Here is a 22,664-nt window from a genome sequence, read left to right as displayed (position 1 = left end):
ATGCTCCGAATTCTAAGCAGTCTGGCCAGCTTTTCTTTTAATCGTTATGTTTTTCATAAATGTGTTAGTTGTTTAATTTTTTAAAGATCCTCCTTGGATGTTTTGTTAAAGCGAACAGATGGGTTAAACATCTTTATATCATTGAATGAATATCTTTTGTGAAGCTGTTCTGAGTCCCCCTCTGGGGGTGAGAAAGATGGGATACAAATATGTGAAATGAAAAAGTGTGTGTGTGAACTATTTCCATCTTCTTTTCTATTGCAGGAAATATGTTTCCAACAATTGGGGATGTCCACCTAGCACCATTCACAGATGAACAGCTCTACATGGAACAGTTCACCAAAGCTAACTTTTGGTGAGTCATTTGGCTCATGAATTCAAGACACTAAGACTAGTTGTTGGAACAGTTGCAGGGGAAGCACTCTCTAATTTTGATATCTGCAAAAAAGGCTCAGGATTGCTTAGACTTCAGCAGCAAGAACCCTTTATGGATCTATTCCAGTTAGGAGGCATTAAGAACATCTGTAATCTTCTGTAATGACATTGTTGCTTTCTATAACACTATGTAATATTTGAAAAAAATTCTGTTCCTTGTTTAAAAGTGTTATTTCTTGTTTAATTGTGCGGTATACTTTGAAAGTAGTTGTTATACTACAGAAACTTCATTTTTGTGGCTGCCTCAAACGATGTTGAATTGCTTGAGAGTCTACAAGTATTCAGTGAAAAGTTATAGCAAAATGTGCTGTGGGATGTCACCACTTTTTATCCAATTAGGAAATTACATTTATAACCCGGGAACAAAAATAATGTGCCATAGTGTAATGAGCACACACACAGAGCCGTTATTGGCATATTTTATTTTTATTCATTTATTTACAGTATTTATATTCCGCCCTTCTCACCCCGCAGGGGTCTCAGGGCGGATTACAGTGTACACATATATGGCAAACATTAACTGCCAATTTGGACATACAACATATACAGACATAGACAGAGGCTATTTAACTTTTTCTGGCCGCCAGGGAAGCTGTCGCTTTCATCGTCCATCTGCAACACTGATGAAGTACTTCTGCATTTCCCGCATGCTTTTTGCTGGAGTGCTTGCTGGAGTCTTCTTTTTTATGGCCTCATAAATTAGTTAATTTAGCCTCCCACACAAGGTGGTACCTAATTTTCGTACTTGATAGATGCAACTGTCTTTCGGATTGCAAAGGTCGACAACAGCCTACACAATTGGTTGGAAACCCACTCCAACCCAGGCTGGCTTAAAAACTCATGACCTTTTGGTCAGAGTGATCTTAATGCAGCTGACACTCAGCCAGCTGCACCACAATCCCGTGCTGTGCTGTGGGATGTCATCACTTTTATCCAATTAGGAAATTACATATATAACCCGGGAACAAAAATAATGTTCCATAGTGTAATAAGCACACGCACAGAGCCGTTATTGGCATATAACAACAAAATAATTACACAGGTTTATGCAACAAGAGGAAGTCACAGACAAAAAGAAAACATATTTAAAAGTTAGTAATCTCAAGAATAAAATTTGCAATTGTCTCACAAAAGAATGCATCGGGGTTATTAAGAAGATTTTATAGCATCCTTGCCATTTACCCTAAGGAAGTAATGCTACCCCTCTATTCTGCTTTGGTTAGACCACATCTGGAATATTGTGTCCAATTCTGGACACCACAATTCAAGAGAGATATTGACAAGCTGGAATGTGTCCAGAGGAGGGTGACTAAAATGATCAAGGGTCTGGAGAACAAGCCCTATAAGGAGCGGCTTAGGGAACTGGGCATGTTTAGCCTGAAGAAGAGAAGGCTGAGAGGAGATATGATAGCCATGTATAAATATGTGAGAGGAAGCCACAGGGAGGAGGGGGCAAGCTTCCTTGGAGACTAGGACGCGGAACAATGGCTTCAAACTACAAGAGAGGAGATTCCATCTGAACATTAGGAAGAACTTCCTGACTGTGAGAGCCGTTCAGCAGTGGAACTCTCTGCCCCGGAGTGTGGTGGAGGCTCCTTCTTTGGAAGCTTTTAAGCAGAGGCTGGATGGCCATCTGTCAGGGGTGATTTGAATGCAATATTCCTGCTTCTTGGCAGGGGGTTGGACTGGATGGGCCATGAGGTCTCTTCCAACTCTTTGATTCTATGATTCTATGATTCTATTTAGAACACTGAAAAAATGGCATTCCTGTATTTCATCCATATCTTATCATATTTGGGGCATACAAACAGATAATGATGAAGTGTTTGAACATAGACTAAGTCACAAGAACAAACTCTTTTGGAAAATTCTACTTTTTATATTTCCCATCCAAAAGAGCTGATGGCAACACATTACATCTTGCAGTCACCAATGCTCTCCTCTGGGTGGGATTAATTAAAATGTGAAGATATTTTCCCATGACTCCACGCTTGCATGGAATTTGTGATGTGGTAGGGGAATAGGTTGGTTTTGCTGCAAGTGTCAGATTATGAATGTCAAGATTCATAATCTGACTCTTGACTGACTTGCAGAATTCCACATTTGTGAGCATTAAGAATGCTTCCAATGGCCGGGCAATTGCTTCAATATTTCTGATAATCAAAAAATACCATTTTGAAATGAAATCTGATAGCAGAGAGAAAATATAGCTGTCGGGGTCTGCTTGAAAATGTACATGCAGCCAGAATGTTATAGCTCTCCATGCCAAGGTTTGACCTGTCTCATTGCATAGAACGGAGTAAGACACACATCTAGGGAGATGTGTAATGGGCTTTTTTTGAAGCAAGAATAATTTACCTGAGGCCAAGGCATTCCTTTTTGTACACTGCTGCACCAGATGTCTGTTCTTCATGCTATCTCAGGTCATCCAGACTCCTCTGCTTTGTCTTGCAGGTATCAGCCGTCCTTCCATGGGGTAGATTTGTCAGCACTTCGAGGAGCAGCAGTAGATGAATATTTTAGGCAGCCTGTTGTGGTAAGTTTTCCCATAAAGTTCACATCAATTTTAGCAGAGATCAGTATTACTTGGGGGTGGTAACAAGGGCACAGTGAGAGGAAAGAATGAAATGTGATTCAGTAGTGTGAATGGAACATCTGGACAGCCATATACGAGGGGTATTTTCTAAGTAAGGTCTGTTTTGTTGTAGACACTAGTAGTTCGTGCGCATACCGCAATGAGCGCGTGCGTCGTATATCGGCATGCCTCGGGAACAACTGTGCTCAGTTTCCGCTCTGTAGCTAACCTGTACGGTTCTGTTTTGTGCTTTAAAAATGTTTAAGACTATCAACTCACCCGCCGCATGTGAGGTATGCTCAGTGATACGGTTTTTGGCAGCAAGGAACCTGCCTGCTGCAGAAATTCATCGACAGATTTGTGAAGTGTACACGACGCATGCGCTCGTTGCGGTATGCGTGCGAACTACTAGTGTCTACAACAAAACGGACCTTACTTTAAAAATACCCCTCGTATAAACTCTACCTATCCAGTTTTGCACTTTGGCAAACCCATTCATTCTAAAAAATTAGCTTACTGCCATTTTCACTGGAAGAAGTGTGGTGATTTTGGTCTAGGCATGAGCACTGATTAGTTTTCGGCTTAGAATCATACACTCATAGAGTTGGAAGAGGCCCCCAAAGGGCCACCCAGTTTAGCCTTCTTGCCATACAGGAAAACACAATCAAAGCATTCCCAACAGATGGCCACCCAGCCCCTGCTTAAAAGTCTTCAGAGAAGGAGCCTCCACTATACTCTGAAGCAGCATATTCTACTGTTGAGCAGCTCTAACTGTCAGAAAGATCTTCCTAATGCTTAAGAATATTATCTTTTCCTGCAGTTTGAATCCATTTCAAGTCCTGAACCGGTGCTTGGCCACTGTAACGGACTGGATGAGGGCTAACAGATTGAAACTAAATCCAGACAAGACAGAGGTACTCCTGGTCAGTCGAAAGGCCGAACAGGACATAGGGTTACAGCCTGTGCTTGACGGGGTTACACTGCCCCTGAAGGCACAGGTTCGCAGCTTGGGAGTGATCCTGGACTCATCGCTGAGCCTGGGACCCCAGTTCTCAGCAGTAGTCAGGGGAGCTTTTGCACAATTAAAACTTGTGTGCCAGGCACACAAGTTTTAATTGTGCAAAAGCTCCCCTGACTACTGCTGAGAACTGGGGTCCCAGGCTCAGCGATGAGTCCAGGATCACTCCCAAGCTCAGACCTGTGCCTTCAGGGGCAGTGTAACCCCGTCAGGGGGCCTGTACCTTGGGAAGTCTGACTTGGCCACAGTGGTCCATGCTCTAGTTACATCCCGTATAGACTACTGCAACCCTCTCTACGTGGGGTTGCCTCTGAAGACTGCCCGGAAGCTACAACTAGTACAACTAGCGGCAGCCAGATTGCTAATGGGAGCGGGGTACAGGGAGCATACTACTCCTCTGTTGCACCAGCTCCACTGGCTGCCAATCAGCTTCCGAGCACAATTCAAAGTGCTGGTGTTGACCTATAAATCCCTAAACGGCTCTGGGCCTATTTACCTGTCCGAACGGATTCTCCCCTATGAACCATCAAGGTTGTTAAGATCTTCTGGAGGGGCCCTGCTCTCGGTCCCACTGCCTTCGCAATCGCGTTTGGTCGGGACGAGGGACAGGGCCTTTTCGGTGGTGGCCTCTCTGCTTTGGAACTCCCTTCCGATGGAGATTAGATCTGCCTCTTCCCTCCTGATGTTTAGAAAGCTGGTAAAAACATGGCTTTGGGATACTGCATTTGTAGAGTCAATAACTGCTGACCCTTCTGGTGGATGGCGATGAATTTGGGATTCTTTTTGACGAACTGATTTTTTGCTGTAACTTGTATGAATTGTATGAATTGTATTTTAATGTATTTTATATGGATGATTTATAATGTTTCTTATTGTATTGAATCTTATGTTGTTAGCCGACCTGAGTCCCACCTCGGAGGCTGAGAAGACCGGGTTATAAAAACTCTAAATAAATAAATAAATAAATAAATAAATAAATAAATAAATACATTGCTCCATCTCCTAGTCTCTAGAACAGCAGGAAACAAGCTTGCCCTTTCACAGTGTGACATCATTTCAATTAGTTTAATATGGTTAAACAGGCCAGCCTGATGAGTACAAGGGAGAGAGCTTTTTCCTCTGTAGCTCCCCGACTCTGGAACTCACTTCCTGGAGATATTAGGAAAGCCCCTACCCTAGAAACCTTTAAAAAGAACCTTAAAACCTGGCTCTTCATTATATTGTTTCTTCTCTTACATTTGACTGAAAGTAGAGCTAAGTTGATTGTAACTCAGCTTCCAGTTTTGAGTATTGTCTCAACTAAAGGTCTTCATTGCTCTGCTTTGTTTTGGTTCTAGGATACCTTTGATATTAGGATTCTAATGGCCAAATCTGTTAAATACACAGTGAACTTCTTAGACGCCAAAGAAGCGGATTTGCACAGGTAACACTTTTCTCTATCAGCCAGAATTAACATATTTCAGTTCTTAGCTGTGTGTCCCGAGGAACAGGAGGAGCCAAAAACTCTGTTCCCTTTCTTTCAGGTGCTAGCAATCAGGTCTGCATTAAAGGCAACAAAAAGTCTCATGGCACCTTGAAAACTAACACCTTTTTATTTTGTGTTTTGTGAACTACAGCCACGTTCATCAAGCACATGGAGTATTGACTCAATTGGCAGATTATTTACACATCGCTTGCTTTGGTGAACTGGTGGGGGGTGTCCTTAGGAGGGTAGAGATTCAAATGCAGATGTAAGAAACTGATAATTACCCGATAGGAGTCATTACCGATTAGCCGTTAGGAGATAGTACAGACATTATTTCATTGCAGAAATAAAACATGCAGTGAAGTGTAATGTTCGCATTGAATGAGAACAGGCAATGAAGTGCATCATCCATGTTTACGCCATAGGAGGTTTTGTTGCAATTTTTGTATGCATTCTTATGCCTGTCTCCCACTTCAAGAATGGTCGCTGTGATGTCCCCGGTGGTGCAATGGAGTCCCCGGTGGCGCAGTGGGTTAAACCCCTGTGACGGCAGGACTGAAGACCGACAGGTCGCAGGTTCGAATCCGGGGAGAGGCAGATGAGCTCCCTCTATCAGCTCCAGCTCTTCATGTGGGGACATGAGAGAAGCCTCCCACAAGGATGATAAAAACATCAAATCATCCGGGCATCCCCTGGGCAACGTCCTTGCAGACGGCCAATTCTCTCACACCAGAAGCGACTTGCAGTTTCTCAAGTCGCTCCTGACATGACAAAAAACAAAACTGTGATGTGATAGTCTGGCAACTATGGTTCATCCATTGATTTTCATATTATTCCCATTTCTGATTTCCAATCTGTGCTCATTATTTTCTTTCTGGACCTTTTGTCCTATGTAGAATGGAGAGAATCTTTGCTGTAATATGGCAGTGTATAATTTGTTTCATTCCCTAAAACAGAAGTATATTTTTCATTTGTTTTCTTGCCGCTTTAAAAGTGGGGTTTTCAAGGAGCTCCCAATTTGATGTGATCATTTTTTCTTACCTCCAAGACAGACACCTCCTGTCCTGTCCCTACTATATAGGCTACTGCAAGATGTGCATGAGTTGTGGATGATCATGTTAAGTCCTTAATAATGATGCCAGAGTCTGCCACAACTCATCATTGCAATATTCCTGCTTCTTGGCAGGGGGTTGGACTGGATGGCCCATGAGGTCTCTTCCAACTCTATGATTCTATTGTCGCATATTGTTTCATTGTCCATCTGTTGAGATTAGGGTTGGTCATAGAATCATAGAATTGGAAGAGACCTCATGGGCCATCCAGTCCAACCCCCTGCCAAGAAGCAGGAATGTTGAATTCAAATCACCCCTAACAAATGGCCATCCAGCCTCTGAAAGCTTCCAAAGAAGGAGCCCCCACCACACTCCAGGGCAGAGAGTTCTACTGCTGAACAGCTCTCACAGTCAGGAAGTTCTTCCTCGTGTTCAGATGGAATCTCCTCTCTTGTAGTTTGAAGTCATTGTTCCAGTGGGGATATCCAGCTGCCTACCCTGGATGGGGAGGCACTACGCCCATCATCATTGGGAAAGAGTCTGGGAGTCCTTTTGGACCCTCTGCTGACGATGGAGGCCCAGGTTTCCGCCGTTAACAGAACCGCCTTTTTTCATCTGCGGCAGGCTAGACGGCTGGCCCCCTATCTGTCCAGGGACGACCTAGCTACGGTGATCCAGGCTACGGTCATCTCAAGACTGGACTACTGTAACGCCCTCTACATTGGCCTTCCTCTGTTGGTGATCCGGAAGCTCAAGTTGGTACAAAATACAGCTGCTTGGCATCTTGCAGTGATGGTACTCACCTTTAAGGCCTTGCATGGTCTGGGGCCGATGTACCTGAGGGACCGCCTCACCCCCTACCAACCCCAGAGATCCCTCCGTTCTGAGGACCAAGATCTATTGTAAATTCCCAGTGTCAAGACGTTGCGTTTAACAGCAACTAGACGCAGAGCCTTTACAGCAGTGGCACCATCACTCTGGAATACTCTGCCACCTGAAGTCCGTGCCTTGCGGGACTTATCAGCTTTCCGCAGGGCATGTAAAACATACCTGTTTCGACAGGCCTTTGACTTTTGATATTGCTGTTTTTAAATTGTTTTAAATTGTTTTTAAATTGTATTAGATTTTGGCCATTCTTGTAAGCCGCTCCGAGCCCCAGGGGAGTGGTGGCATATAAGTTCGAATAATAAATAAATAAATGTCCTAGTCTCCAGGGAAGAAGAAAACAAGCTTGTTCCCTCCTCCCTGTGACTTCCTCTCACATTTTTATACATGGCTATCATATCACCTTCTGCAAAAAAAACCCCTAAAACTCAAACCAACCTGTCCTGTTGACACACTTAAGTTGCAATGGCAATTGGAGTAAAAATGAGCCTAAAGTGTTGGGTGCAGCTAATAAGTTGGCTCTGAAGGTCCTAGATAGCATATGTTACCTCTGCTAACGTTTTGTCTGACGGGGCTGTTTTAGCTGTCCACACCTACTGCATGGGGAAACCATGGATAAGAAAACGCATGGCTTTGTGTGGCTTATATTTTCCCTTTGTTTTCTAGGATAGAAATCCCGTTCAAATTCCACATGCTGCATTCAGGTCTAGTCCATGGATTGGCTTTCTGGTTTGATGTAGCCTTCATCGGTTCAATGTACGTGGGGATGAAATGCTCTTGAGTTTGGATTGTAGAAAATAACTCTGTATCACACTTATTCTATACAGTCCATTTTCTTCTAATGTCAGTCTCTATATACAGTAATAGTCAAATATTTACCTCTGCTAGTGCCATCGAACAATTAGGAAAAAATCTGGAAAAAAGTGGGATTTTTTTTGGCTCTTCCTCAAACCACAATTATATTTACTTAGCTGGAGAATGCACAGCTTGGTAGAGGAATCTGGCACCATTCTTATTCTTTTATTTTTAGACTTAATTAAACTTGTGATTAGTTTTAAACTTCTGTATTGTTTGATCCTGGAGTACCTGCCTGCACAGAGCTAGCTCCAATATCAGATTTGGTCAGCTAAATAGGCCCCATTGTGGGTACCGAGTTACAGCTGAATCTTTTTTTCCATTGCCCCAGATCTCAGGAAGTCACCTGAGATATTTACTTGCTTTGCAGACCGTTCTGTTCTGCTGGATATTTTGGAGAGCTTTCTATAGAAATCAGCTGTTCTGGCTTCAATTTTGTGTATTTTATGATTTAGTTTAAACTTGAATATGTATGCATTTGGGGAGCGATAGTTTTCAAGACCTATTGATACATAAAAGAAGGTACCATTGTAGAGAAAATGAACTTTTTAAAAAACGTCCAGTTACTATAACATCAAAGAATAACAAGTATGTACTTGATTCTTGACTTACTAGTTAAAATTGTCTCTCTCTTGTTAATTAATTGAAGCTTTAACTAATAGATTTCCTAGTGTAAACAAGATTTTTTTTAAAAAAAATTCTTTTCCTGGTTTGAAAGTGTTATTTCCTGTTCAGTTGTGAGGTAGTTACTTTGAAAGTGGTTGTTATACTCCAGAAACTACAGTAGAGTCTCGCTTATCCAACTTTTGCTCATCCAACGTTCTGTATTATCCAACGCAGTCTGCCTCCCGCCCGGATGCACAGCTGTCCCAATCTGGGGTTTCTTGAACATATCCATTAAACACCATGAGTTACAACACATTTAAGTACTTACAAAGTTATACACTTGAGAATTTGTTCTCCTCAGTGATATGTGAGTACCCTCTTAATGTGTAAAATACTTTAATATTTTTACAAAATAATCATTTTTAACATAGTAATTTTCAAACACTCATAGCCACATTTCGTTCCTTTGATGTAGATACCACTGAGCCAAAAATCTGTATCTTCTGAGGAGAACAAATTCTCAAGGGTATAACTTTGTAAGTACTTAAATGTGTTGTAACTCATGGTGTTTAATGGATATGCTCAACAAATATTGTTGTAATAACAAGTGTGAAGACTTAACAAATTTCTTTGAGTACATTTTAGTATAAGATGTTCTATATGTATGCAACTGGAGCAAAATATTGATTTATACATTAATTTCAGTCCACCAGAAGAAGGCCTGAAGTAAGGCCAAAACCGGTCATGGATGGCTGATCTATAAGCTACTCAACATAAGAAGATACGACATTGATATTGTTCTAAAGAGACTGTACCAAAATTTACATAATAGTGTTTGACATCACAGTGAAATTGAACAGTACAACATGTCCATATAACTGCTTGTTGAATTCCATTATTGTTTTGATATTATTCTAAAGAGACTGTACCAAAATTTACACAATATTGTTTGGCATCACTGTGAAATTGTACAGTACAACATGCCTATATAACTGTTTGTTGAATTCTATTATTGTTTACTCTATATATAAGTGGTATTTTTGTTGTATGTACTTATTCAGGAACCCATTTATATTAAAAAAAATGGTGGTCAGCTGCCCCGTTGAAGCGATGCTAGGGCTTTTCCTTCTCTGCAGAATGACCCTCAACCTATACACATGTCCATGCTCTTGACCTCAAAACCTTTCCTCAGCTTATACGTGAGGTCAATTGATACAGTAACATAGTTTAATAATAATAATAATAATAATAATAATAATAATAATAAGTCAAAGGGAGGTTCCATAACTGCTGCATAAGCGGCGGATGAAAAGAACTGAGGCGGTGGCTCCGCCCACCTGCTACTTATACTTGCAAGAGGAGAGTGGGCGGGGCCAACCGTCAAAGTTTTTCAAATCTATCTAGAACAGTGGTTCTCAACCTGGGGTCCTCAGATGTTTTTGGCCTTCAACTCCCAGAAATCCTAACAGCTGGTAAACGGGGATTTCTGGGAGTTGTAGGCCAAAAACATCTGGGGACCCCAAGTTGAGAACCACTGATCTAGAAGGTTCCAAAGCTGTCTGCTCAGGCGCAGAAACTACCATATGTGCGATTCATAGTTGACCACGATGGGAAAGAGTGATCTTGTAGATTTGTGAAACCCAATTTCTGTGTCTGAACGTAACCTTGTTGCCTCCCTCTTTCCACTAGAATGACCGTTTGGCTGTCAACCGCTCCCACAGAACCTCTTACTCACTGGTACCAAGTTCGGTGCCTTTTTCAGTCTCCACTTTTTGCTAAGGCTGGTGACACCCTCTCAGGGACATGCTTGCTTATTGCCAACAAGAGGTAGGATTTTACAAAGAAATTAAAATCATGGCTTTGGGATCAGGCCTTCGGACAGTAGATGTTTGTAGAATTTAAAGGACATGGACTAGAATGACAATACGACTGGCGAGACTGTTTTTATTATTTACTAGCTGTACCCGCCACGCATTGCTGTGGCCAACCTTCCCTCCCTCTTTCTCTCCTTCCTTCCCTCTTTCCTTCCTTTCTTCTTTTTCTTTCACTATCTCTCATGTTTCTTCCATCTCTACCTGTTTCTTCCCTCCCTTTCTTTGCTCTTTGGTTACTTCCTTCCCTATCTTTTGTTCCTTCTCTCCTTCCCTCTTTTTCCTTTCACCTTTTTAATTTCCTTCTCTCCTTCCTTGCTTCTCTATCTTTTTTTCTTTCCTTCTTTCCCTCCCTGCTTCTCTCCTTCCTTCCCTTTTCCCCTCCTTCTCTCGTTATTTCTTGACTGTCCCTTCCATTTAATATTGTATTTTCTATCTTAGAAAGAAGGAGAGGAAGAAGGAAGGAAGGAGGGACAGGAAGGGAGGGAGGGAGGAAGGAAGGAGGGAAAGAAAGGAGGGGGATGAAGAAAGGAGGGAGGAAGGAAATGAAGGGGAAGGAAATGAAGAGGGAGGAAAGGGAGGGAGGAAGGAAGGAAAGGAAGAAGGAAGGAGGGACAGGAAGGAAGGAAAAAGGAAGGAAGGGAGGGAAAGAAGGGAAGGGAGGAAAAAAAGAAGGAGGGACAGGAAGGGAAGGAGGAAGGAGAAGGAAGGAAGGAGGGAAAGAAAGGAGGGAGATGAAGAAAGGAGGGAGGGAAATGAAGGGGAAGGAAATGAAGAAAGGGAAAGAAGGAGGAAAGGGAGGGAGGGAGGAAGGAAAAGAAGGAAAGGAAGAAGGAAGGAGGGAGAAGAAGGAAGGAAAAAGGAAGGGAGGGAGGGAGGGAAAGAAGGGAAGGTAGGAAAAAAGGAGGGACAGGAAGGGAGGGAGGGAGGAGAAGGAAGGAAGGAGGAAGAAAGGAGGGAGATGAAGAAAGAAGGGAGGGAAGGAAATGAAGAAAGGGAAAGTAGGAGGAAAGGGAGGGAGGAAGGGAGGAAGGAAAGGAAGGAGGAAGGAGGGACAGGAAGGAGGGAAAAAGGAAGGGAGGGAGGGAAAGAAGGGAAGGTAGGAAAAAAAGGGACAGGAAGGGAAGGAGGAAGGAACGAGGGAAAGAAAGGAGGGAGATGAAGAAAGGAGGGAAATGAAGGGGAAGGAAATGAAGAAAGGGAAAGAAGGAGGAAAGGGAGGGAGGGAGGAAAAGAAGGAAAGGAAGAAGGAAGGAGGGACAGGAAGGAAGGAAAAAGGAAGGGAGGGAAAGAAGGGAAGGAAGGAAAAAAAGAAGAAGGGACAGGAAGGGAGGGAGGAGAAGGAAGGAAGGAGGAAGGAAGGAGGGGGGATGAAGAAAGGAGGGAGGGAAGGAAATGAAGGTGAAGGAAATGAAGAAAGGGAAAGAAGAAGGAAAGGGAGGGAGGGAGGAAAAGAAGGAAAGGAAGAAGGAAGGAGATTGTTTAAATGATTGCTTATGTACTGTCTAATTATGATTTATGTTTAATTGTGGTTTTATTATTGTGGTTGTTATGGTTTGGCATCGTGTCAGTGTCCAATGTATGGCATTGAAGTTTTGTCAGTTATGTGTAAACCGCTTTGAGTCCCCCAAGGGGTGAGAAAAGCGGTATAGAAATACTGTAAATAAATAAGGATCTGAGGGACTGTGTCTTTCTCAGCTATGTTGGGAAAGGTTTTCTCCAGTCATTCAGGGTCAGGTTTTACAGCAGATTGAGCTTCAATCACATAATGATTCATTAAGATATATTTGCCATGAGCTCCTTACTCAGCCTGTGCTTTTATATGTAAAGTGGGAGCAATAGTTACGTGATGAAAGGGTGCAACTTGGTTCAAAGCAAATGTAAGCAGAATCCAGGCCTAGCCCTCTTGAACTCCAAAGTACACTGACCCTCTCTCACTTCAAACAATATTGTGAACAATATTGGACTCTTCCTTTTGCCCAGCTTATTTTGGTCATGGGTGCCTTGGTGGTACGTGGTGCAACTTTTTAGACTCAGTGCATAGCCAGCATTTCAGGAGTGATCTGTTTGGATCATTTTCCTTTGGGCTGTATCCTTTAGTCCTTCCTAGGGGTCATTCGCTTCCCTGCTTGTCTATCTGTTGCTAAGGGGATGGACCATATGAGAACCAGAGTTGATTTTTAGCCGGTCTGCTTGCAGACCAGTCATAGAATCATAGAATCATAGAGTTGGAAGAGACCTCATGGGCCATCCAGTCCAGTCCCCAGCCAAGAAGCAGGAATATTGCATTCAAATCACCCCTGACAGATGGCCATCAGTCATACTGATTGCTACCACCAAATGGACACGAAGCTATGAAACGAGTGTGAAAAATCTAGGAAAAGGGTTCTTCAAAACGATTGTTTGTTTAGGTCTTTATCCTTTTCAGCTATCATTTTATTGCCTGCTCACTCTATGGCTATATTAGATGGGGTTGTTGTAGGGTTTTTTGGGCTATATGGCCATGTCCTAGAGGCATTTTGTCCTGACGTTTCGCCTGCATCTGTGTCAAGCATCCACAGAGTAGTGAAGTCTGTTGGAATTGGAAAATGGTTTTATATATCTGTGGAATGACCTGGGTGGGACAAAGAACTCTTGTCTGTTGGAGCTAGGTGTGAATGTTTCGACTGACCACCTTGATTAGTATTTGATGGCCTGGCAGTGCCTGAAGCAATCTTTTTTTTTAATTAATCATCTTTATTATAGACTTTTTCAAATTACAATGAAAGAGGAGGAACAATAAGGTTGGAGGGAAAGAAGTAAGAAAATCTAGAGAGGAATTGGGGGAGCAATAATTGGGGGAAAGGATGGGTAGGTTGAGGTGAAAAGGGGTTTTGAGGAGAGGAGTGTGGGGGAGTAGGGGAAAAGGGAAGAGAAAGGATTGAAATTTCTTCTGGCTCGATCTGCAGAGGGACAATTTTGAATTGAGTTTTTCTTCTTTGTATTCCTTCACTAAATATTTCTGGTTCATTTTTCCCCCCTTCTTATTTTATTTACTTTGGAGTTTCACTTCATTCTGCAAATATCTTCTAAGTGGATCCCAGTTAATTTGATTCTTTTTGTTTGCATTCTTTAATATTTGTGATAGTTTGTCCATATTCCTATACTCAACTATCTTAAATATCCAGTCTTCTATTAGCGGGGGGTCATTTTTTTCCATTTTTGTGCCACTAGTTCTTGCAGCAGCAGATAGATAAAGTAACATTTTTTCTTCATTTTTCCCATTTCAAAATTTATTACATTTATTAAATAATATTCTGGTTTCATATCATATTTGTAATTGATGATTTTTTGAGTGTGTTTATGTACTAATGTCCAAAATTTCTTAACTATTTTGCAACTCCACCACGAGTGGAAATAAGTTCCTAATTCTTTGCCACATTTCCAGCATTGATTATTATTATATTTGTAATATTTAGATAATTGCGAAGGTGTTATATACCAGCAGTAAAATGTTTTATACCAACTTTCAATTATATTAACCGCTCTTGTGTATTTTGATTGGATCTTCCAAACCTGCTCCCATTCTTTAAAAAGAATGGGATGTCCAAGGTCTATAGCCCATTTGACCATAATTTCTTTTATTAAGTCCTTTTCCGTATCCCATTCTAATAATTTTGATAAAGTATTATTAGTTTTTTCTCCTTTTGTAGGCACTCTTTTGTTGAGAGGTGATTAGATTAGTGCCTGATTGTTTCCTCTCTGTTGTCTTGCTGTTGTAATTTTAGAGTTTTTTTTAATACTGGTAGCCACTGGTTGAAATATTCACACCTAACTCCAACAGACAAGAGTCCTTTGTCCCACCTTGGTCATTCCACAGATATATAAACCCATTGTCTTAGTTCCAACAGACCTCATTACTCTGAGGATGCTTTCCATAGATGCAGGCGAAACGTCAGGAGAAAATGCCTCTGGAACATTGCCATATAGCCCGAAAAAACCTACAACAACCCAGTGATTCCGGCCATGAAAGCCTTCGACAATATATTAGATTGGTTCTTAAAAAATGTAATCCACCTTGAAAGCAACTTTGAAATAAGCTTCCTGTTGACAAGATGTTGCTGGCAGAGACGTTGAAGTTGCTGCAACAATGTGGTGGGAGAAGGATAGTGACTGGGATATGGTGTGCTGCACCTCCTTCCAGGCAGGGCAGTCTGGACTGTCAGAGAGAATGGGCAGCGGTGTAACTGGCATTTCTAATCCATCTCTTTCAGGCAGAGTTATGACATCAGTATTGTTGCTCAAGTGGATCAGACAGGCTCCAAATCTAGCAACCTCCTTGACCTGAAGAACCCATTTTTCAGGTATGTTAGCCTGACCCTTAAAAACCTTTTCTCCAGGCTTGTAACAAGATATGAGAAGTGTGATACATGCGAGGATATGTGAGGAAAGTCTCTTGCACTTCAGTTTCAAATGGCATGACCCTAACTTCAACTGTTCTTGTGAGTCTTCATGTTATTTCTGACTTATGGCAAAACCAAGGTGAACCTATTATGGGGTGGATTCCCCCCTCCCTCAAAATTTCTTCAGATGGGGGTTGCCTCTGCTTTCTCAGAGGCTGAGACAATTATGAGATGGTGAAGATCACCCAGTTAGCTTCTATGGCTGAACTGGGATTCAAAACCCAGCCTTCAGACACATTGTTCAAGAACACGTCTTTCAACAAACCATTACACTGTGCTGACTCAATTGAAATATACTACTGCCATCCTTCTACTATATTGTGTCTTGTTTCCTGTGCTGCATTTTATGGCAGATACAGGGTGAGGGTTATAGCATAACTTCCTTTTTTCAAAACTTAATAAAACCCATTGTATGAATCAGAAAAAAAATTATAATGTAGGCGCATACCTAAAGTTTTGTTTTACGTAGTTTTGAAGATCAAATTAGGTAGGTGACATCCCCTATTCTCCATATTTTATTTATTATTTATTTATTTAGAACTTTTATATACTTCTCGACCTCCGGGGAGGGACTCAGGCTGGTTTACAACAAGGTTCATAAACAGTAGTTTAAAAACATCACACCCTATAACACGCTAATACATAAAATACATTAAAAACAATCATATAATTACATAAAGCCAAGTTGTCCAAAAAGAAGTCACAATTCATTACCATCCGTCTGTGTGGTCAGAGGTTCTTGACTCACTCATCAAATGCTAAATTCCAGAGCCAGGTTTTCACCAAATTTCTAAAAGTCAGGAGAGAAGGGGCAATTCTAATCTCCAGTGGGAGAGAGTTCCAGAGCCGAGGCCACCACCGAGAAGGCCCTGTCCCCACCAGACGCAATTGCGAGGGTGGTGGGACCGGGAGCAGGGCCCCTCCAGAAGATCTTAACAACCTTCATGGTTCATAGGGGAGAATCCGTTCGGACAGGTAAACTGGGCCGGAGTCTTTTAGGGATTTATAGGCCAACACCAGCACTTTGAATTGTGCTCGGAAGCTAATTGGCAGCCAGTGGAGCTGGCGCAACAGAGGAGTGGTATGCTCCTTGTACCCTGCTCCTGTTAGTAATCTGGCTGCTGCTCGTTGGACTAGTTGAAGCTTCTGGGCAGTCTTCAGAGGCAACCCCATGTAGAGAGCGTTGCAGTAGTCTATACGGGATGTAACCAGAGCGTGGGCCACCGTGGCCAAGTCAGACTTCCCAAGGTACGGGCGCAGCTGGCGCACAAGTTTTAATTGTGCAAAAGCTCCCCTGACCGCCGCCGCGAACCTGCGCCTTCAGGGGGAGTGTAACCCCGTCGAGCGCAGTCTGTAACCCTATGCCCTGTTCGGCCTTTCGACTGACCAGGAGTACCTCTGTCTTGTCTGGATTTAGTTTCAATCTGTTGTCCTTCATCCAGCCCGTTACAGCGGCCAAGCTTGAACAGCCTCCTTAGTAGCAGTATACACTGAGTAAACCAATTTATGGCGTTTGTCATGACTCTTTGCCAGCATAGCAGGCGTTATGTTGACAATTTCTTCCTGGATGTTAGTCTTCAAATCTTGTAGGGTCCTTGGACAGTTTACATAAACACGGGATTTCAAAAAACCCCATAGAAAAAAGTCACAAGGGGCCAAATCTGGAGAGTGGGCTGGCCACTCCAAATCTGCTCGAAAAATAGGCCTCAACGGCAAAAGCACGCTCCTTACTGTTCCAACGCATGATGGCGACTGAACTGTGTCAGGACAAAACTTTATACTCCCGCCTCTCGAACGAGAGCACTAGCGCTCCGCTACGTCTTCAACTGATTGAATGGCGCACATTTTAAAAAAGGAAGTTATGCTGCCTCACCCTATACCTAGCTGTAAAAGTTCCTAAGTGTAAACAGTTGTGTTTGACTGATCCATAATTGCTCCCTCCCGCTGTTTACCTGTTTTTGAAGGAATTTTGACTACATCAGGAGAGATCTCTGAAATGTCCGAGACCAAACATATTTTGGAATTTTTCAGATTTGAAATATTTGTATTTGCACATATAAAAGTAATAGGGCATCTTGGAGATGGAAGTAAGCCACTCTTGAGTTCTCTTTGGGGTGAGAAGGGCGGCAAATAAATAAATACGCAAGAGTTGTTCAACCTGTAATAACAAAGCTCTTCTGAATCAGTCTTGCCAAAAAAACCTCACAATATTGCATTGGAGTTGCCATAAGCAAGAAACAATTTGAAGGCACCTAGTGGCAGCTGGTGCCTTAGCAAGGCAGTAGTATGACTGTCTCTGTGGGCTATGAATTGAATGGTTTTGTTTTTCTAAATATGTTGATGAAATCTCTCTGTGTAAAACACATCCAAGATAGCGATACCTACTCTCTCTCCTTTGCTTGTCTGCGCGCTCAGCTTGGTTAGAGACTTCGAGGCTGTGTCACTGACTTTATAATGAAAGTAGTTTTGCAGAGTCTGCCATGATATTTCTTTCTACCCTAATTGTGTACTTTGCCAGCATTGAAATGTTTGTGTTGTATTGCAACATCCTCCAAAGGCATTATGACCAAGAGTTTTTTCATGGCAGAAACTTTTTGTGCACAACTTTGGTTGGCAAGTCTTTTGTATAGGATATATACAGGTTGGATATAGAGGACAAATAAATGAAATAGTGGGACCAAAGACGCCAGCAACACAACCAAGTAAACATCAGCAATGGGAGACCAGATGCTGGTCCCAGTGAAATTTAAATAAGTAAAATTACACTTAAGGTTATATAATTCTGATTTCATCAGTTCCATGCTGCAGTCTCCCCTTGCATTTGTCTTATGTGATGGGTTGTTTCTGCTATTAAGTTGCTGTTTCGTTTATATTTTAACCCAGGTTTAATTTGCATTAAAAGGTGCTCTAGTGTCTGTGCATAGAATATTTTGGAGGGAAGTATATAAGTCCTTTTGCAGATTCAGATGTAATTTTGAGTTTAGCACATGGACACAATCTACTCTGTATGCTTTGACATCCCTGCCTTTTGAAGTTGTTACCAAGTACTGTGTTCCAGGGTTGTGGTAAAGTGCAAAAAAAACCCCAAAACCAAAAATAAAAAATAAAAAAAAAACCCTGACCCCCAATGAAATCCCCTTAGCTCAATGTTGCAGTCCCCAAAAAATTAGCAACACGTAATGTTTATGAACGCCATCTAGATATTTGTATGAATCTTAGCAACAACATGCAGTGTTTACAGTGGACTCTGCTGGAGCCCCCGGTGGCGCAGTGGGTTAAAGCCCTGTGCCGGCAGGACTGAAGACTGACAGGTTGCAGGTTCGAATCCGGGGAGAGGCGGATGAGCTCCCTCTATCAGCTCCAGCTCCTCATGAAGGGACATGAGAGAAGCTTCCCACAAGGATGATAAAACATCAAGATCATCCGGGCGTCCCCTGGGCAATGTCCTTGCAGACGGCCAATTCTCTCACAACAGGATGCTCCTGACACGACCAAAAAAAAAAAAAAAAAAGTGGACTCTGCCGAAAATGCTCCAGTTGTACTTCATAAAAAAGGGAAATTGGCTTAGTTTAGCAAGCCTTGCAAATGCTGATTTATTATCAGTAAATGTTTGATTTTTATGCCAATTTTATATACCTATTTACCTGGAGCATGAAAAAATTTACCTGCGCCACTGGAGCCCTCAGTGGCTGGCAGGACTGAAGACCACAGGTCGCAGGTTTGAATCCGAGGAGAGGCGGATGAGCTCCCTCTATCAGCTCCAGCTCATGCGGAGATATGAGAGAAGCCTCTCAAGGATGATAAAAAAGACATCAAATCATCTGGGCATCCCCTGGGCAACGTCCTTGCAGACGGCCAATTCTCTCACACCAGAAGCGACTTGCAGTTTCTCAAGTTGCTCCCGACACGACAAAAAAAGAAAAAAAAGGGTCGAAAAGGAGTCGCAAGTGGGGAAAAGCTTAAAAAACCATGTTTTTTGGGTCTGTGGAAGGGTTTTTGCTACTTTGTTAGGCCTCCCAGGCCATTGTAATCCAAGGATAGTTTTTTTTTAAAGCTACTGGAGGTCAGTTTTGGGTTTTTTTTTAAAAAGGGCTCCCCTAAGAGTGTATAAAAACATGAACTTGTCCCCTGGTCTCTAGAGCAGGGCTTCTTAAAGTATGGGTCCTGTCCCCAAATGGGGTCCACTTAGCTCAGTTTTGGGGGCATGAAAAATCTGGCAATGGTTATAGGTTTCTGAAAGCTACCCTTTTACACATATTTGTTAGCAGTAACATGCAATATTTATAGTGGACTGTGCAGAAAATGCTTCAGCTGTACTCTACAAAAAGGAAATGAGTCTGTTTAAGCAATCCTTGCACGTGCTACTCTTTTGCTGCTGCCTGACAATAATGTATAGTTTCTGTGCTTTTTGGCATATGAATTTGTGCTCTCAAATAGGTTTTGACCCTATAATAAACTCAAAAGATTATGCAGAAATGTCACAGACAGAATAAATGACATTAAGTGACTTTTGGGTTCTATGTGGCTACTCCCCCCCCCCCCCCTTCCTGGGTGTGTGCATATCTGTGTGGATCTGAAATAGTCTGTACCCCACAAAAGGGAATTCCATAGTGTGTAGCCAAGGTGCCAGCTAATTCTTTTGTGACACCTCATGTGGATGCCGAAAGGATATTTGTGATGTGAATTGCTTGGGGCAGTACTTGCCATCATATTGTTTTGGGACTGGGGTTTAGTAGTGTTTGTGTGTGTGTGTCTGCTTTCTAGGTACACAGGTACAACTCCGTCACCTCCGCCAGGCTCGCACTACACCTCTCCTTCAGAGAATATGTGGAATACAGGTGGCACCTACAACATGAGCACAGGGATGGGCGTTGCTGGTACTGTATCTTCATGTCTGTCACTCCTGGGTTCAGGTCCTGGGCTCTCCCCTTCCTCAGTCTCTTTGTGGATTGAGATGTGAGCAGTTGGGGAGTTATAAGTGAAGTAGCCTCCATCTTCACGTTGACAGTGGCGATTGACTACTGGCCACATTCTTCTGCTTGGGATGCGGAGCCCAAAGATTCCCTGTTTCACGGGGGATACCAACACTTTCCTATGTATTCTTTCAATTGTAAATAGTCTTACTATAGTCTCTCTTCTGGTTTGTCACACAGGAACATGATCTGGGCTGTTTAGTCCCTTTTATTGGGCCATAAGCCCTTTTAAAGTAATGCTGAGAGTCCCCGCTATATCCACATTCTAAAGCAGGGGTCCTCAAACTAAGGCCTGGGGGCCGGATATGGCCCTCCAAGGTCATTTACCGGCTCTCGCTCAGGGTCAACCTAAGTCTGAAACGACTTCAAAGCACACAACAACAACAATCCTATCTCATCAGCCAAAAGCAGGCCCACACTTCCCACTGAAATATTAATAAGCTTATATTTGTTAGAATTGTTCTTCATTTTCATTATTAGATTGCTTTTAAGTGTGGTTTTTTTGCACTACAAATAAGACATGTGCAGTTTGCAGAGGAATTCATTCATGCTTTTTTAAAATTATAATCCGGCCCTCCACCAGTTTGGGGGACTGTGACCTGGCCCTCTGTTTAAAAAGTTTGAAGATCCCTGTTCTAAAGGCTGCTGCTCATGGCATTCCACCAAATGGATTGTTTTATGTAACGTTATTTATTTGCAGAATTTATATTCCGCCCTTCTCACCCCGCAGGGGACTCAGAGCGGATTACAGTGTACACATATATGGCTAACATTCAGTGCCAATTTTGACTTACAACATATACAGACATACACAGAGGCTATTTAACTTTTTCTGGCCGCCAGGGGAGCTGTCACTTTCATCGTCCATCTGCGACACTGATGAAGTACTTCCGCATTCCCCACATGCTTTTTTGCTGGAGTGCTTTGCTGGAGTCTTTTTTATGGCCTCATAAATTAGTTAATTTAGCCTCCCCACACTTTAAGGTGGTACCTAATTTTCCTACTTGACAGATGCAACTGTCTTTCGGGTTGCAAAGATCAACAACAGGCTACACAATTGGTTGGAAACCCACTCCAACCCGGGCTGGCTTCAAACTCATGACCTTCTCATAGAATCATAGAATCAAAGAGTTGGAAGAGACCTCATGGGCCATCCAGTCCAACCCCCTGCCAAGAAGCAGGAATATTGCATTCAAATCACCCCTGACAAATGGCCATCCAGCCTCTGCTTAAAAGCTTCCAAAGAAGGAGCCTCCACCACACTCCGGGGCAGAGACTTCCACTGCTGAATGGCTCTCACAGTCAGGAAGTTCTTCCTAATGTTCAGATGGAATCTCCTCTCTCAGCCATTGTCTTATCCTTTTGCCCCAGTCCAGGGAGCATCTGATTCAGAGGCATTGGTGAAAATGAGACATTAAGAACATGGCGATCTGATAATTCGAAGAACTAAGATGCTTTGTGCTTTTTGGAAGAAATGTTGAATAGAAGTGCAGTAAAAATTAACACTGCAGTCCTGCATCAAATCTCCTGGTCTATTGAGAGGGAGTAACTTGAAGATGACCTTATGTTGGGATATTCTCATCTTATTTACTCATTATTACAAATGTCCCGTGATCTTCGAATATAATCTTGCCATGGGGGAAATCCAGTATCTCCCTCCCTCCTTTTTCTCCTGCCTGTGAGCGTGCACACACGCACACACACACACACAGATACATATAGAAAGGGAAAACTTCCGGTTATTATGGGCAAAAGTGAGGAAGCACCTCTTCTGCTCTTACATATGAACCAGAGTGTGGCCTGAGCTTACAGCAGCAGCAAGTGGAAGAGCCTCTGTGACCCAGTTCATCTTAGTCTTTCCTAATGAAAGCAAAATCTGGGAGCCAACTGCTCCTTCTGAGAAGCTGTGTGTGGGGAGAGAAGTGACACATTGCATGTATTCACCCCGAGTCTCATGTGTCTGTTATTCTTTTGCTGTAGAGGGGCTGGGCAGGGTCCTTCTTGATCTAGTAAGGGCGTATGTCTTGGATCGTGCCTTCCTTGTTCACCTTTTCCCTTTCTACTTTGTGTTGCAGGGATGCCTACAGCCTATGACCTCAGCAGTGTGATTGCTGGTGGCACCAATGTTGGCCACAACAACCTTATTCCTCTAGGTGAGTGTCTTTGCAGGACGGAGCCGGTTGTATCCCAATGGATTACAGTCTTCTCCATTGGGATGAAGGCCCTGTTTTGTTCTAAGCACTCAGTTTTTGGGGGGTGTGCCTTTAGTGGGCTCAGGGCTTAAAAGGAGGTTTTTGAAAGAGAGACACCCTTGCTTCATCTGATTGCTGGACGCCCTGACTGTCTGGTGCAATTGCCGTGACCGAATCCTCTTTCCTGTTCCTTTTTGCAGATTGTATTAGCCTTATTCAATTGTGAAAGAATAGTGCCATCTATATAAATAAAAATGTTATGTTCGTTTGTGGGATTAACAGAACTCAAAAACCA

General features: G+C 42.6%; 1 protein-coding gene across 2 annotated transcripts in view; it reads left to right on the top strand.

The window, feature by feature from the left end:
- The window catches only part of CARM1 (coactivator associated arginine methyltransferase 1), a 66,952-nt gene that overhangs the window by 40,016 nt on the left and 4,272 nt on the right, over positions 1 to 22,664 (top strand). For both annotated transcript variants that reach the window (XM_060763472.2, XM_060763471.2), the window contains exons 7-14: positions 265 to 355; positions 2,890 to 2,971; positions 5,366 to 5,451; positions 8,097 to 8,186; positions 10,581 to 10,718; positions 15,016 to 15,105; positions 19,969 to 20,081; positions 22,253 to 22,330. In XM_060763472.2, coding sequence (XP_060619455.1) covers positions 265 to 355; positions 2,890 to 2,971; positions 5,366 to 5,451; positions 8,097 to 8,186; positions 10,581 to 10,718; positions 15,016 to 15,105; positions 19,969 to 20,081; positions 22,253 to 22,330 — 768 coding nt within the window. The remainder of the gene's footprint in view (positions 1 to 264; positions 356 to 2,889; positions 2,972 to 5,365; positions 5,452 to 8,096; positions 8,187 to 10,580; positions 10,719 to 15,015; positions 15,106 to 19,968; positions 20,082 to 22,252; positions 22,331 to 22,664) is intronic.

The sequence above is a fragment of the Anolis sagrei genome, chromosome 2, assembly GCF_037176765.1.
Source record: "Anolis sagrei isolate rAnoSag1 chromosome 2, rAnoSag1.mat, whole genome shotgun sequence".
NCBI lineage: Eukaryota > Metazoa > Chordata > Lepidosauria > Squamata > Dactyloidae > Anolis > Anolis sagrei.
The sequence above is the reverse complement of the archived record's forward strand: the minus strand, read 5'-3'. Positions and strand labels throughout refer to the sequence as shown.